Source organism: Parasteatoda tepidariorum, chromosome 3 (assembly GCF_982258835.1).
Source record: "Parasteatoda tepidariorum strain Cologne lab strain chromosome 3, Ptep-v5.0, whole genome shotgun sequence".
Classification (NCBI taxonomy): Eukaryota; Metazoa; Arthropoda; class Arachnida; order Araneae; family Theridiidae; genus Parasteatoda; species Parasteatoda tepidariorum.
In genome coordinates, this window is record NC_141757.1 from 93,546,170 (window position 1) to 93,564,359 (window position 18,190).

An 18,190-nucleotide genomic window follows, 5' to 3' on the forward strand; every position below is an offset into this window, starting at 1 on the left:
GAGTTATAAACTAATATTTCATACAGTTAGTAAAAATTTTAGGCAATGGAAACGTCAAATTTTTTAGCTGATCAGATTCACTCATGAATTTATCATTAAATTAGTAAATTTATCATGATACTGTATGAAAAATTTCTTTGAAATATATTATTAACTTAATAACAAATAAAACAAAATTATAAAAAATTGTCAAAATAATGCATACTATTTCTGGTTCACCTCCTTTCACAAGGCGGAAGACTTTTTTCAAAACCATGTCAGACCAATAAATAGTACCAGTTGACATTTCAGATGCAGTAGCAACCACATTCTCAACTCTAACTGGAACTCGTTCTAAAGTTGTTGTATTTAAATTGGCAACCAATATCGATCGGCGATTTGATATAACTAAATAAGCACTTGTCCAGTCTAAAAAATATATACATACATACCATTGTATTCTTAACATGATACATAAACTATTTGAACATATATGTTACAAAAATTTATTTTATTCAATAGAAACAACGCATTAAAGAAATAAATTTCGATATAATATTTATAGTAAATGTTTGCAGCACCACACATTCATAACATTTTAAAAAGAGAATTTTAATATTATGATTCCTATAGACACAATATCAAAAATTTTCCAAAAAGGATAGGATACACTTTCTGCTACCTAGACTAAAGAAGAAAAAAAAACATGAATAAAGCACAGAAATCCACACACTGTAGTTTACAGTGCCATGAACAAGAACCTTCTTCAGTGTCTTAACGCCAAAAGATGGTAGAGAAGTAAAGAGACAAACAGGTGTAAAATTGTTTCACCGCTAGGGACCAAGGAACAATATTGAACAAGATAATAAAAAAAGGGAAATAAATATGTGTTAGGAGATTTGGCAGAAACACCAGAGTGCTATTGATTAAATTAGAATAGACTTCCAAAGGTTGCGAAACTGTGGGATGCTAGAAAAACCATTAACTAAATTATTAGAATTTCTAAGTTATTAGATAACTAAATTATTAGATAAATGAAGAGCAGTGTAGAATGATTTTGGAGGAAAACTTAAATCTGCGATTAGAAATACAACTATCAGGCATGAAAGTGGGCAAAAAATGAAAAAAGGTTGTTAAAATTTATATATATGCTTTAAATATGAATTATACTTAATTAATCATGATGTTTTATTAGGCAACATTAATATGATTCCAAATTAGATTTTTCACTTTGATATAAGATGACATGTGTGACCAATGAGTTGATTAAATTCCGTTCCTTGTATATATATGTTGAAGCAGGAGATAAATTTTTATGCTAGTTATATCTTAAATATTCAATAATAGTCAAATCATCTCTGTGCACAAAAGAAAAACGAAAGCATGATAAATTGCAGCTCCTGCCTTAAACTGTTTGGTTTGAGCTCCAAAATCACAAAAGACTCTTAATAGTTAACAGCAAATAATGAAGTGTTACTGTTCAAACTTGAAATCAGTATTGTCAAGATATATATCCTTTGATTATATATCTATCAACTAGTTTAACTTCCCAAAAATTCAACTATTTTTATGAAGATAAAAAAAGCATAAAACTTCAAAACCTTGCACTTATGAAAAGAGTTTTCAATCAAAAATCATAAAGGGGAATTAACATATACTCAATTTAGTGTGATTTATCAAAATAATTTTTATGCAATATTGATTCAAAATACTAATATTGGAAAGTGATGAATCACCAAATAAAACTTTAGACATTATTAAATATCAATAAGAATAAACAAATAAAATTTAAAAAATATGGAATTAACTTAAAATATCTTAAACAAAATCATCACAAAACTTACTTGTAGCTTTGCATATATGCCTATCAGTTGTAAGTGTATAGCCATCTTGACATAAACATTTATAGGAACCTTTTGTATTAATACATTGCTGACTGCAAGCACCAGGAATAGCACATTCATCAAAGTCTAAAAGCATGTATTTGGAATTAAACACAAATTAAAAAATATCACTAAATGTATTTAGAGAGACAAGTAGGAAATTATATCTTTATAATATGTTGATGTCTTTTCTACTGATGTTAATACATTTTAAATAACAAGGCACCAATGTGATTTTTCACTCCATAATTATTTGATTGCATTCTTAAGTTAAAACACAACAATAGTACGAATTTTTCAATAAACAAAGTTTTTATGGTCTGAAAGTTTTAATTTCAATTAATTAAGTTTTAATGGTCTACTTTACACCAGGTCCAAGCAATTTTTTGAAGAGAAACTGTTGTATTTTTATATCAAGTACAAAAAAAATTTTTTTTTTGGTGAAACTTTATTAATTTATTATAATTATTTCATTCATCTTACTTAAATTAATTTTACTCAAATTAATTGTAAATATAATAACAATAAAAATGATTGAAATAAAATTATTTTTTACCACCAAATTTTCACCTTTGAACCCAATAATTAAAAGTGCAATGCTGCTTGACGACGTTGGTCTGTTAAGGGTTAAAGTGTTAAATATTATGAACTTATTGAATGTGGTTCTATTATTTCATAAAATAACGGAACTAGCGAGCCACAAGTTCTTTACATTTAACAGGGAAATAAATTGTAAATAAGTGTTTATCAATGCCTAATAAAAACAATTTTTAGTACATCTAGTGCTTCTTTAAACTTAATTTTAGATTTTTTTAAAGGTGATTGATTTAGTTTCAATAAACAAATAAAATAATTATAAGTGAAATAATTAAAAAATAAATTTCCTGAAAGATCAGCCAGACAGGTATGTATTTAAAAAAGCTCCTTTTTGGCTTACCTTCTTTATAATAAAAACTATAAAACTTATATTTTAACGAGTTAAAAATGAAAGTTCACGTCAATTTCCATTATAGTTCACGTCAACTTCCATTATAGAAACAACTCAACTGACCCTTCTATACTTGCATCTAACTTATTATGCATGTTTTGCTTATTCAAGACATTTTTAATCAATATAAAAATTTAAATATCTAAATATTACAAAGAAATGTAAAAATTCTTAGTTGAGGGCAAACTTACCAATGCAAGTTTTAGTGTCATTCAAAACTTTTCCAAGTGGACAAGTACAAATTGGACCAGAAGGTGTTTCAGAACAATTGTGAGTGCAACCCATACTTTTTGTGGTACATGTCTCTATAGCTATAAGGGAACATCATAGTATTATTTAAAGTAGATAAATTTTCATTACAGAATTATATACTCTTTAACAAAATGTTAATATCGCATAAATGTAGTAAAGTTTTCTATATATGAATTTATTTTTAATTTACCAAAAGCTATCAAACAGAATAAGCATATTTAAGTATCATAAAAAATAGAAAGGAACTTTAAATAAATAAAAAAAAAATTAATTAAAAGATTGTGTTTAAAAATGACTATTTCGTGAAAAGCCAATTTAGTAACTACAATATTTTTATATACTACTTTACGGGAGAAAAAGTATCAAATAAAATTCTATATAATAATAATATACAGATTTTTTTTTAAACTGTAAGAAAGTTTGTAAAATGTAAGATTTATTATTAATTAATAAACAGATCAGAAAATATAGCACTTGAAAAATACTTAAAGTATATTTAAATGATGAAATGTCAATAACAAAGTATTAATTAAATAAGATTATACTGTTAATAAAAATAAACCTGTTAATATAAATAAAACTATTAATATAATAAAACTATTGATATAAATATGAAAGAAGTAGCAAACTCGACCAAAGCAATTTCAGTTCAAATAACACAGCATATGACTTCTCAAAAATTAATTAATAAATGACCTCCTAATATGCAACAATGAAAAATCTTAATTACCAGCACACAATCTCTATAATTAGTCTATACCTCTAAACAGCAGAAAGTGCATGACATAAAACTCATATGAGTGAAATTATTATTCCGCAGCATCCTCAGAATTATGCAAAAATTTGAAATGAGAGACCAAAAATAATATATTTTTAAAAAAAGGAAAAAAAAAGGATTAAAAAAAAATCTTACATCCAATATTCATTCATTAAAAAATATAAAGCTAGACTTACTGCAACCAGGACCTTCATCTGTGTCACCAGGACAATCTGAATGTTTATCACACACTTTAGTCAAAGGAATGCATCGTCCTGTAACATCTGGACAAGCCCATTCTTCGGTAGGGCAACCTTGCGGAGCAGGTCCTGAGAAAAATACAATATTCAAAAACTACAATCTAATAATATTAAAAAATCTAGCAATAGGTTTTATTCATTTGAACAAATAAATTAATTTAAAAGCTACTAATTTAAAACAAAGTTAATAAAAATATTTTTCTTTGATATTTAATCAAAAGATAATGCTTGGCCTAATTATTTTTTTTCACAATAAAATACTTAATCACTAAATTTTGATCTTTACCACATGCATGTCGATGGTCTTCATCTGACCCATCTCCACAATCATCAGCTCCATCACAGATCCAAGATTTAAAAATACATCTGGTGTTATTGCATTTGAAATGATTTGGTGGGCATTCCACTTCACCTTTATGGCAAAAAAAAATTCATCAATGTTACTAAAATTAGAATGATTTAAACAAGATACTAACTAACGTTACTAGATTAATCAATGTTAATTTCGTAATTAATTAATACTAAGTTAATGTATGTGTTTTTTTTTATGAAAACTTATAAACAGATATTAGAAGCAATTTTGAGCACAGGTATTTTATCACAAATCAATTTTAAGAAAAATTAAAATTTACAATTACGAATTAATGAACAATAGAATTTTAAATTACCACAAGAACTTGGTTCGTCACTTCCATCTTCACAATCAGCATTGCCATCACAGTACCAAGATTTTGGAATACATATACGAGATGTTCGACACTGGAATGATTTTTCAGAGTCACATTGATCAGGCGCCCTTGATGCTGAAATTATTAATTGTTCATAGTTAAAATCAGATTGAAATTCATTATGCATTGTTAATAAAGTGAACATAATGTAAAGATGTCCTCTGCAAAATAACTTGGAGCTTTTGCTCCAATTTAATTTCTAAAATTAAGTTTAAAAAATCTAATCCATGTATTGATGTAAAATCTAATCCATATATTCAAGCAGTATACAGCATAGAAAAGTTCTCACAAATTGTCCTTATTAAGTAAATACCAGAGAATCGACAAAGAAATTAATTTTTTTATCAAAGAGCAAAATCAATGAAATCTTAAATAAAAAAACTAATTACAATTACAAAACTAAGTTCAGATATTGAAGGAAATATAAATTCTGGAAGGTACAAGGAGAAAAACCTTAATTAAAAAAAATGCAGAAAAAATTAGAACTCAAGAGGTCTATAAAATTAAGAGGAAAAAATACAAACTAAAGAGGTCTATTAAATTAAGGGGGGGAAATTAAAACTAAAGATCTTTTGATAAGCTCTGCACTTACGACAATTTTGTTCATCAGAGCTATCTTGGCAGTCGGGTACTCCATCACAATGATAACTTTCGTGAATACATTGTTTCTGATTAGCACATTGAAATTGGGAAGAAGTGCAAGATATAGGGGGGCAGCTTTGCTCATCAGATTGATCAAAACAATCATTGTCACCATCACATACCCAACTCTGGGGAATACAGTGTCCTGACCCTGGACAAGTGAATTGATAATAGGCACAAGTTTTTTCAGCTACAGGAAAAAATAGAAACATCAATTTAATAATGTTACAAAAAGAATTTCAGGTAAATATAAATCAGCTGTCAAGCACATCCAAAATTTGAAAAACAACCAGAAAACTTACTGCAAAAATCTCCTTCATCGGAGCCATCCCCACAATCATTTTCAGAATCACATTTCCAAGACTTAGGAATACATCTTCCATTCTCACAAGGAAACTCTGTTGCTTCACAAGTGACATTAACTGAAAAAAAAGTAAAATTATTATTATAGTGATAAAACATGAGTTTTAAAACAATTCTAAATGCATCCACAGATAATTCTACAATTGTGCATGCTAAACCAAAGCAAAATATGTTTCTATTTAAATGGTCTTATGAAAATTTGATTGGGGTAAACTAATAACATGCTAAAAAATTTAATTCAGGCTCATTGGGAAAAAAAATCAAAGAAATAAAGAGATTATATTATGCTGATAAGAAATTTCATGGAAATCTAGGGAAATGCAGATTAACTGAAAAAGAAATTATTTGCTGCTACAGTGCAAAAATGAAGGATTATTGCTAGGAAATGTGGTTTTCTAAAGGCTTTCTAAAGGTTAATTAACAAATTAAAATGCTTTAATGAATTGTTATTTAAATTACAATATAGGAACTTCTTTTTCTTGTCAGGTATGCCCAGAACCAAATCTTTCAAATTATTACCTGTAATGGACATGCCAAGTATGCATGTTATTACCAGAGTTCTAGTTGGAAAATACATTAATAGAACAAAGAATTAATCTGTACAATTAATAGTTTTAAGTTTCAAATTACAAAAATTTAAAAAAATTGATTGTAAAATGTTTTACGCATTTTCAATGGTGATCAAATATTTTGATAAAAAGATCATTAAATTTTGAAAAACTGAAAATTCTAGAATTTCAACTTATAAATAAAAAGATAGGAGGAAAACTAAAACTGCTAATCTCTATAATTTAACATTTACTAAATATTTTTTAGTAAGTCATCATTTAGTTTACAGTACCATAAGTTTGAAAATTTATTTAATGAATTTCATTAAAGTACAGTACATTGAAGTGAACTGTTTTTTATAATTTGATACATAGTTAACAGCATCAGAAATATATATGTAAAAACGTTACTCACCACAACCCATTTCATCAGAATAGTCTCCGCAATCATTATCTGAATCACATCTAAATGATTGTGGTATGCAACGCCCACTACTGCAAGAGAATTCTCGAGATCCACAGGTGCTTTCTGATAAAAAAAATAAATCAATAAATGAAGGAATCAAACTCAATAGAAGATATAAAAACAAACAAATTATTTGAGAACATTTACTTAGTATTTAAACAAACAAAAAAAAACAAAAAAACAAGTGGAGCTCCACACATAAGAGAAACAAAAACTTTATAACAAAATCAATGCAAATAAGTATCTTACTGGAACAATTTTGCATTTCATCAGAATTATCTAAGCAATCGTCATCGCCATCACAAACCCAAGTTTTAGGAATGCACCTTTGATTGTCACACGTGAAGTCCCAAGAATTGGGACAAGCTTGTACAGGTGGTTCTGCATCCGGATCGGCTTGGCAAGTTTTATTATCATTATATAACCGCTCACCATATGGACATCCACACTGAACCTGAAGACCTATTTCAGTGAAATTTGATGGCACAGGGAAGCAGAATTTCTGGCAGCCGCCATTGTTGTGCAAACAAGGATGACGATCTAATGAGAAAATAAAATTTTCTGTTGAAGATGATCATATTAAACTGAATTTTCACAATTGAGAACATTTTGTTACACTTACTATCAAGCTTTTGATTTGCTTTGCTGAATACTTTAATACCATATAATCTACTACCTTCTTCAACAGTTGCAACAATATCTTCACCAACTCCTGTTTCTTTATGCATTCTTAATATTGCATCCAATCTCCAATCAGTCACATACAGCATGTCTGTAAATAACAAACAAGAAAATTAAAATATTATGTGTTTATTTCTCTGTATCATTTTAGCAACATTAAAAAAATATTAACGCTGAAGTAAGGAATTCAAAATCGACAATATTTTACAAGCAGAAGATTTTTCCTATAGTCTAAAGGTGAAAGAGGAAGATAAGTAAAATACTTTCAATATTCAATTTAATAAATATTATCGGCAGTGTTTTAGGTAAATACATAAGCTGTATGGATAAATAGAATCTGTATCTGGAAGTGACGGGTTTAGCGAGACATCAATTCCCCAAAATAACAAACTTCAGCAAGTGATTTCTGAGCAGTTAGTTATGCCAAATCTTATGGATGAACTTTTTCCTGAAATCTACACTTAAAAAATAAAAAAAAATCTTTTTAGTTTTTCTGAGACACATGCTAAGTGTTTTGATACATAAGGGTTTTCCCTGGCATTTACAAGATTAAAAGAAAAACTAAGTTTGAAATTTCTTTCCTTAGTGATTTCATTTTTAACTATATGGTTAATTAGTATCCATGTCTATTGACTTTTCAAATGAAAATAAACTGCAAAAAAGTCAAATTCATTCATAACATCACAATTCATTCATAAATACATCAATTAAAATAAAAAGAATGTAAGTTTTCTCACTTTTTATACAAACCACACATACATCTACAATATTGATTTTTGATGTATGCAAAATTCAGTAAGAATATAAAATAAGCATTTCCAACATGTTTTTTTCAGAAAGAATGTTTTATAGTCAAACCATTAAGATCAATCTTTTAAAAATTTTATTACTTGTAAATGTTACTTATAAAATTATTACTAACTTTTTATATTGCATTGTTGCTACCAAAATGAAATGAATACCATGGCAAAATGAAAACTGAAGAGATTTTCTAACAGTAAAGAATTGTAAATTAAATAATAAAAAATTAAACTTTAAATATCGAAAAATAATAGCACTGAATAAAGCTAAAACAAGGACACGAATAAATAAACATCCATTTCACTTTCTTAATAAAGCACCTTCTTCATAGAAGAAACGCAGAATCATTTCGAGTTTCAACATCGAAGAAGGTGCTTTCATTAAAAAGCAACCATTTTTATTAACATACCATGATGAATAACCAAAGAGAAAGGATGTTTAATGCGAGGAGAGCTTATTGTTTGCACATCATCTCCGTTCAAATCTGCATGTTGTATATGATCGAGGAGTGCATCACACCAGTACAATCTGTCCTTTTCATAATCAATTGCTAAGCCATTGGGCCAGCCGAGTAAGACACCTCTAAACACCATTAAATTAGATCCATCTAAATAAGCTCTGCTGATATTAGCTGGGCGATCCCATTCAGAATAGAATACATAACTGAAAAATAATATTTGCATATAATACAACCACAAAATAACATAGTTAAAATAACTGGAAAATAGTATTGAAATATGCAAAAGAGAAATTAAGAAGAAACTTATATTTCCGAATATAAGTTTTTTATGTATTTTTTTAACTAATTCTGTTAAATAAGAAATTATTTTATTACAAATAAAAAGTCTCCAAGTTCAAAGAATATTATTATAGAAAATCAAGTAAAAGTTAATAAAAACACTTGTATGCAAAGATCAACTTCTTTTAATAGTTTTAAATTACTAAATCATGAAAAGATTATATTTTACCCTTTATTAGGATGCACCACAATAGCTCTAGGCCTTTTCAGGTTTCTTAATAATGTTCGCCGATATTGAAAATGCACTGTATTAATCACATTTAAAGTTCCTTTGCGGCTATCAATATAGTACAGGTTATTGGACACCCAATCAAAAGCAAGGCCCTCAACTCCTTCATTCTGAGAGGCTAATACATTAGTTTGACCTGGAACAATATATTATATAAATAATTGATATCATATCCTTCAATAATATTCTTAAATATTTATTTAGAATATTTTTTATTTATCACTGTTTATATTTTAAATTAAGCAAACAAGAAATTTCAGTAACCTGAGATCACATTGTCCATCACAGGGACATAGCATTGTCCATAAAAGCTATTTAAAGTATACTTACACAAAGAAAAGATAATAATTAAAATAGAATAGACAAAAAACAATTAATAAAAAACAACAAACTAGCAGTTAATAGAATGTCTTTCAATCTGTGTTCATTTTATGAGACACAAATAAAGTGTTAATTAATAGAAAATTAATATTGAAAAAAATTCTCAATAACATTTACTATGCATAAAAATTCTTTTGATTTGTATTTGAATGTGCCTTTTCTCGTGTTTTACAAATTGATGAGAATGTTATTGGAGAATTTAGGAGCTAAATAACTGAAATTCTCGAGTAAGGTATATTTGGAAGCATCAGTGCTTGGCATTTTCATTAAATCTATGTGGAATTCGTCCTTTTCTCATATGTTTGGATCTAAAAATCAACTCTTGAAATCAAAAAGTTAAGCTACTATTTCACTTTTTGATTGTAAACGAAAAATAAGAATTTAGAATATGTTTAAATTCATTATTAATATCCAAAAGTGTACCTTTAACAATAGCTTTCTCTTAAAAATTATAAAACAATAAAAGAGTGTAATTTGAAAAATAATAAATAAATTTGAAGCGTGTACTTCTGAGGATTTAAATAAAAGTTTTCATTAATCATAATAAAAGAAGTAAATTTATTATATTATTAAATTAGAAGCAATATTATTTGAATCTGAAACTTTACTTACCAGTTCCATCAACTTTTATTCGATAAATAACATCCAAAATAACGTCAGAATAGTATATAAATCCTTGCTGGGCATCAAAATCAAGGCCTACAAATCTAGCACTCTTACTTACAATAGGAATCATAGCATCAGCAAAACCATTGGCAACAGGATTAAGTATTACCCCTCGAACAAATTTTTGCTGAGCGTATAACAAAAATTCTTCAACCTCTATAAAAATAATAAAGAAGTACAGATTATTCAATCATTCTGTAATTTTATATTTGTAAAATTATTTATTATTAAAGATAAAAAAATACGATAAAAGGAATAAAAAAACACAAAAACTTACTTTTGCAAGTTTTTCCATTAGATGTAATCTCATAGCCAACATTACAGACACAGCGATAGCCAAGGCTAAAGCTGTCAGCTGATCGAGTCAAAAGACACATATGTTGACAACCACCATTGCTGAAATAACAGGGGTTCGGAACTGCAAGAAAAATGTTGTTTTTTTTAAAAATTTAACTTAGCAAAGCATGACTAAATTATGAAATTCAGGTATTAAATGTCACTCAGGTATTTACTGCATTCTTTTCCAAATATGATTAAATTAGCAAAGGGGGCAGATAAATCAAGACAATGCACTAAAAATCGTAAGAAATAATTAGTAGGTAAATTTTTTTTAAAAATTTTCTTATCTTGGGTATTAGTTTCTTCTTACTAAATTTCTCTTGTTCAGAATTTTTTCTGCGTAACTAAAAAATTTTATGAGATTTAAAATTATTAATGTATCAATGTATGTGTTTAACTTGGCCAAAGGGATAAACTTTGTTGAAATTTAAATTTCATAAGTGGGCATTTATCAAGAAAGCTTAACAAGGACATAGCTAGAAAAAGATACTTTAAAAAGAAAAATTTGTTTATTTCAAATTTAATGTTACTGTTCTAATTTTTGAAAATTGGTTTGTATATAATAGCAACACAAAAACAAACATTATATTTGAAATATTCAGAATTTAAAAAGATGACATGATTAGATTAGATTTTTGGAACATAACTAATTTATAACATTCAACTTACCAAGAACTTCACGCAAAGGGTGATAGGCTTTGATAGCTTTAGGTTCCTTCAACAAGGAACGATCACGATAAATAGTTTGAACATTAGAGGTGTTGTATAAGTCAGCCTTCAAAACTCCTTGTCTTGTCCCATCAGTCCAATAGATATTATTTTCAAACATAGTTAATTTACTAGGAGATGGCACTTTGGTACTTCCTCTTATTATGGATGTCCTAAGAATAAAATTTACAAAGTGTGTAAAATTTAAATTTATTTGAAACATTAAAATTTTTTTACTGCTATCAAATAAGAAAAATTATTTAAGATGTCAATGTAGCATAGAAATATTGATGTTCCAGTTTTTTAATGACATTCTCACAAAATTTATGGTTAGTTACAAGTTTTAATAGGCTAAATTTTACAGAGAGTTCCACACATTTACAAACATTCTCAATGCAATTCCACATATTCTTTGATAAAAAAACACATAATATAATTAGCATAAGTTTCAACGATTAGTAACTAATCCAGGCAATGAACTATAGCATTTTCCCTTACATATCCAGTGATTTGAACCCATCTCCAAAGATAGGCAAATTAAGTCAACTGTTAGAACTAGTACACAATTCTCGAAGCTAAATATTCTAATATTTTCTGATTCAAAGCAGAAAAACTCTCACAATTAACACAGAAGCAATATTATTCTAAGCTGTAGATGGCAACCTGTGACAAACCAGCAAAAAATAAAGAAAAACGAAGAAAATGTCATCTTCAGGAGAACTTTGCTAATAGGTTAGCCACCCCTGCTGTAACCCATTATTTGAGTATATTTTATACATGTTTAGGTGCTACATACATACCTTTTGCTATGGCCAGGGTATGAATATGGGGCCTATTTTCATGTTTAGAGAGGCTGCTCAGTATAAATGTAAAATGGATTAATTTGCTCAATATACTTATCAATGGGAAGCAAGCACTTGGCTCACATCATATAATAGAATTATAGAATCTTTCATTTGATATTTTAAATGAAAATAACAAAAACTAAATAAATAAATTGTATCAAGTCTGACTAAATAAAAGTTGCAACGTGCTTATTAACTTTGAGCTTGTAAAATGAAGAACATAAACATAAATTTTTTTCATACTTTGTAAAGTGATTTTGGTGTTCAGATTTTGGGAGAGAAGTATTCTAACAATATGAGACGCTATGGCACAGTTGTTAAGGACCTGAGCTGTCATAGAGAAGCACCAATCCCTTGATAATCCCATCGATAAGTACTAGTGCGTCAGGGAAATAAAGGTGGCTGATGCACAATGCAGATTACACTGCCACCATTATGCTAATGATTGCAAAATTCTAGAGCCTTAATCTCGATAACCACTGGCCCACAACAAACTATTGTGGGAATGCCTTAATTTTTTGAAAAATTATTCCAGCAAAACTTTTCATTTGTTTTTCAGCAAATTTCCCTAACACTATTATTTAACCAGTCACTATTTAAAACACTTCACCTAATAGAAAGCATCCTACAAAAAATTTAATGCCAAAGAAAAGTGTTTGAAAATTAGGAACTATATTTTACCTTCCGCTTCCATCATAGTTGACAGCAACTATTTGATCGAGTTGAGAATCACACCAAAATACTCTTTTGGTTACATAATCTAAAGTTAAGCCAGATGCTTTGTAAATGAAAGTGTTGACGATTGTGACTCTGATTGTACCATCCATGTTAGCTCTGTCAATATTGTCAGCATCACTGAAGAACATCAAACTAAAATAAAAATGTATTTTAAGAACATGCAACCATGTGCTAAAAACCATAGATTTCAGAAAAAGAATTATTTAACATTTAAAAAAACAATTAATTGATAGTTCATTAATAAATAAACAAGAAATTGATAAATACTAAAAAAATAAGGAAATATATATGAGATAAGTTTTTTCCCCATCTGGATTCATTTTTTAACCTAGTATTTCTAATTTTCATTCTATTTCCTTTCTTTATTCATATATTTATTCTTTATTCATATTCACATTACTTTCATTTATCAATTTACTTATTTTAGTTACAGACTTACTTGAATAATGTATGTTTTTTTTAAGTTAAGTCAAAATATGATATTCGTTGGAAATTTTAAAAGTTTTAAGTTAAAATCAAAATGAACATGCAAAGGATAAAATGAGAGAAAATCTTTTTAGCTGATCTAATTTCTAATCCATGACTTTTTTTTCCTTAAAAATTCTTTTCAAATAAATCTACAATAAAACTGAGTATATTAATAACTGTATAACTCGACAAGAAGAATGTAATTTAAATAATTTTTCTCAAATTGAAAATAATTTTCACAGTTTTCATTAAAATTCCTCAATTAACTAGTTTCAGTACAAATTCTATAATGAAATTATTTCTAAAATAATTATATTATTAGAAACTTTTGACCGTGACCTTTTTTAAATATTAAAAATTTTGAGTTATAAAACGTTTTAGAAAAAATGATGTTGACATAAAATTACAGCGCAGGTACAGATCAACTTTTGTGATCCACTGCATGTCTTCAAGAGTTTGACATAACCAAACTTATAGTCTTATTTTTTTATATAAAAGATTAACTTTTACAAACTGTACTCATAAATCAAGCAGTGTAATAGGAATCCAGTTTTTGAGATAAGCTATTTATGAAGTTAGTAATTTAAATATGGTACGCTCACTAGGTGAAAAATTAGTACACATTAATCAATCAATCAATCATAAAAAGCCTGATTTAATACCCTGTAATTCAACCTCCGAGCTTGATAACTACCTGAATTTTGTTAGGAAGTGAGTCAATAAATTTTCATGGGTACATCACATCCAATTAAAGGTTACTCAATGAGGATTTCATTGCATAAATTCTCTAAATCACAAGGATGCTAGTTTCAGTGTTTTACCCATGTTCTAAATTGTACCACAGATTTTTTTTTTTATGGGGTTCAAGTCAAGTGATTTTGCATGCCCATTGGCATGTATAGGGTATATGAATGTTTATACTCCAGTCTAATAGTCTTTCAGTTGGATAAACTTTGATGTCGAATTGAAAAAGAGGGTTATTAACTCATCATGAAGATATTTTTTTAATTTTACAATCAGCAATGAATAGCTGACCCAATTCTGAGTTTATGACTATCAATGTTTAACTCTGTAGTCTTTAATTATCAACCCAATCCAGAAGACAAGGAAATTTATGGATACTTAGAGAAATACTTAGTACTTAGAGAAATTAGCTCACATTTGCATTACATGAAAACTTTCCATGATTAGCATAACAGCAAGGGGACTTTAGCCTATGATCAGTCTACCACTAGGATGAGCGCTGTAGTCAATGTGAACCAAGTGCAGAATTCGTAACGACCAGCCATTGCTGTGATTCGAACCCGGGTCATGTAACAGGGAGGTGAGCGCTCTAGACCCTGAGCCACCATGGCTGATCATGAAAATATTAACTGGTTCATGAAGATATTGGATAAAGGAAACATGATAGTTCATTTAAAAGACCCGCATTCAGCTTTAAACTGATTCTTTTAAGGCCCACTAATTGATTGTCCTATAAGCTTATGAAACTTTTTAAAATATCATAAGTGAATTAAACAATAAACAAATACTAATTTAGGAAGTTCAAAAATAATATGTACCCCAAGTGTGGATCCAATGCAATGTCCATTGGGGAAGAGAGATTGCGACTAATGAGAATTGCATATCGACTTCCATCCAATTCCATAACATCAATTTTTTGACCAACAGCATCACAAACATAAATTTTATTGCCAATCCAATCAATAGCAAATGCAGTAGGACTCCATGGGAAAGAAACATTAAAATCAGGCACATGATCTGAGTTCCGCCAAGGGTCTAGCTTTATTGAATAAATCTATCAATAAAAAAACAAAAATTAGTAATGGTTATGAATAGAAACTCTTAACTAATACTTAAGAAGAATTAAGTAATTTTAAATAGGAGATAAGGTTTTATTAAAATAAAAAAATGTAGTTTATTGACATCACAAATAGCTACATTTTTAGCGTACTCTCTAAAAATGTTTAGAGAATTAGTTTGCAAAATAAAATTACTAAATTGATGTACAAATCTTCAGCCTATTTTTGACCTGAAAACATACAAATAAGATAAATACACTTGTATTGCTGGCTTATGTACATCTGAAATCCTTTTTAAAATCATTATATATCTATTAATAATATCAATTAATAATATATCTATTAATAATACAGTCTGTGAAAACTTTCTAATAAAAATAAAATGTCATAAAAAATGAAATGTTTTAGAAAAAAAGCAAAAATAATAATAATTAATAAATACATTTGTAAACGAATCAGAAAAATTTTTGATGCACACATTTCATTTATTGCCTATCTTTAAATTGTGTATGGTTAATATTTAAATTATCAAAGCTGGCAACTTCATTTAGTCCAAATGAAGTATTTAAATAATATTAAGAGAAAATATGCAGTCAGTAAAGGAATTGTTCCAATATTAATCAAAGACAAGAGTTCGAATATCAAAAACCATAATTTCAGCTATCTTAACTTGATTATATTTTACAATATAACGAAGCATCACTAATCTATTTTGCTTTCAAATAATTTTTTAAGAAATTAATAAGTATTTCATAATTTTTTTTATCCATTTCTAACTTTTAAATGAACAAAAAAATTTTTTTAAGATATACATATTATTAAAACACATTCATGTGTATAAATGATATTACATTCTCACAAATAAAATTTATGCATGAGGCAAGAAGACAAAAAATGCATCAAGACTTTTCTAAGAAATCAACTTAGTGTGATTGTGCATTAGGACAAAATTGTTGATGAATATTAAAAGCATTTCATTATGCATATACAATGAAGTAAAAACAATCATGCAGTTTTTAGTACAGCGTCTAATAAATTATTGAAGATGGAATCAAAGTAAAACTTTCTACTACCAACACTCAGAAAAAAATTTTGATGTTTCCAGACTAATTTTATCAAATTTAATCAATATTTATTACTACAGTAGAGACATTTTATTATTTAATTTCCAGTTAAGCCTTATTCTTCTACATAAATATATTATAGAATACTTACACTTGCTATTAGAGTTGAAAATAAACAATTAAAAAAATAATAACAAGACCAAATTCTTTGAGAAATATTGAACTTTTAGGTATCTGAAACTAGATAAAATTTTCTCTGATTTTTGTGAAACTTTTTTTAGGGGGGGGGGCGGTATTTTAATAAAATTCCTTGACATTTTTCAGATTTTACTAGATTGATTAAATTCTTTGATCTCTCCATATTCTTCGGCCATCCTGTACAATAAAGAAATTGAAAAAGTTTTCATTAATGCTTACTTTCCGCGTAACAGTATCTGACCAGAATAAAAGATTTTTTCCATAGTGATAGTCCAAACCACTAGCAGCGGTAGTATTTGTTATCAATTCTAATAAGGAACCTTCAGCATTGACTTTAAAAATGGCACTATGATGAGCAAAAATAAGTCTCATAGCAGAACCTAGAGAAAAAAAAGTAGTATTAGTCACAGAATCATAGTAATCAGCTAATTTATCAATGAATGTGTCAAACCGAAAACAATACTTAGCATTCAACGTAATTATTAGATAGTAATCATTGTACAGAATAAAACAAAGAATTTCTGCATGTAGAGGTCCGCTTACCGGATTGTGGCACTAGACATTAAGCTAAATTAGTACATTTGTAAGCAAATAATGAAGCCAGATTTTAGATTTTTTTAATTATAAATTTTTTCAGGGGTACCTTTTTTTTGAGTGGGTAGTTTTTTTTAATATTTCTCAAAGCCCATCGCACTAAAATGAAGCATCCTAGAATTTTAATTTTTTTTATTTTTAAGTTCAGTCTTTTTCCTTCAAAATAAACATTTAATCTTTTCTACTGACAATTATTTCTATTTTTAAAAAAAATAATTTGAAAAACCTACTCAAATTATTTTTTCAATTTTACTTCGTTATCTTTTTCCCCAAAATTTTTTAAAGAGAATATACGGTATACATTAACTTTGAATTGAGATAAACAAATGTAGTGAACTTTCCCTTTTCATATAAGACCAGAAAGAAGATAAACAGATGATTAGACAATTTTAAAAGAATAAAAAAATTACAAAATGTCTGATGCTCATGGCAACCATTTTTACTGTTGACGCCCGTTTATTTCATCTCTCGAGCAATACATGCTAACTAAGTACAACTAAGTGCATGCGTTGCTTTTCTTATATGCCGTAGTTTTGGAATATAGTTATAATAGCAGAGATTTTCTAGTTTAAAGCTCTAATAAACCAAATATGAGTTTCATTGGGAGTGCATTTAATTAACTAAGGAAGAAATTATTCTGTAATATAACAGAAGGATCAATTTAGCTGAGAGCATATACTTTATCGAGCGCATACTGTACGATTTTTACTTCATCCTTTTCTGAAATACAAATCCCATAGAATCAAAGCACAGCTGCTGAATGTAGCAGAATCAATGTGGAGCAGCGAAAAGGTGACTTCATAGAGGCAGAAAACAATGTAAAATAGCCAAGCTGTGAGTTCATGCAGCAAATCAGCTAGTGGGGGCAAGAGTATTTAATAAATGAAGTCGTTACAAATGTCTTCACTAAGTAGGATAGTTATTAAACACCAGATGTGGAGAGTGTTACTACTGTAAAAGTACTTGACCATATAATGCTTTATTTTTTTTTTTGTTTGATTAGAATTGTGT

General features: G+C 28.0%; 1 protein-coding gene across 2 annotated transcripts in view; it reads right to left on the reverse strand.

Annotated features, from left to right (window-relative positions):
- mgl (low-density lipoprotein receptor-related protein megalin) overlaps window positions 1-18,190 on the reverse strand; it is a 119,403-nt gene that overhangs the window by 56,505 nt on the left and 44,708 nt on the right. For both annotated transcript variants that reach the window (XM_016054231.4, XM_043039085.3), the window contains 19 exons: window positions 16,805-16,965; window positions 15,084-15,319; window positions 12,997-13,185; window positions 11,432-11,643; window positions 10,701-10,841; window positions 10,370-10,579; window positions 9,317-9,512; window positions 8,758-9,011; window positions 7,489-7,638; window positions 7,116-7,406; window positions 6,816-6,929; window positions 5,792-5,911; window positions 5,440-5,679; window positions 4,788-4,922; window positions 4,406-4,531; window positions 4,057-4,188; window positions 3,042-3,161; window positions 1,824-1,949; window positions 206-408 (listed from right to left, as the gene is read on the reverse strand). In XM_016054231.4, coding sequence (XP_015909717.2) covers window positions 206-408; window positions 1,824-1,949; window positions 3,042-3,161; window positions 4,057-4,188; window positions 4,406-4,531; window positions 4,788-4,922; window positions 5,440-5,679; window positions 5,792-5,911; window positions 6,816-6,929; window positions 7,116-7,406; window positions 7,489-7,638; window positions 8,758-9,011; window positions 9,317-9,512; window positions 10,370-10,579; window positions 10,701-10,841; window positions 11,432-11,643; window positions 12,997-13,185; window positions 15,084-15,319; window positions 16,805-16,965 — 3,356 coding nt within the window. The remainder of the gene's footprint in view (window positions 1-205; window positions 409-1,823; window positions 1,950-3,041; window positions 3,162-4,056; window positions 4,189-4,405; window positions 4,532-4,787; window positions 4,923-5,439; window positions 5,680-5,791; window positions 5,912-6,815; window positions 6,930-7,115; window positions 7,407-7,488; window positions 7,639-8,757; window positions 9,012-9,316; window positions 9,513-10,369; window positions 10,580-10,700; window positions 10,842-11,431; window positions 11,644-12,996; window positions 13,186-15,083; window positions 15,320-16,804; window positions 16,966-18,190) is intronic.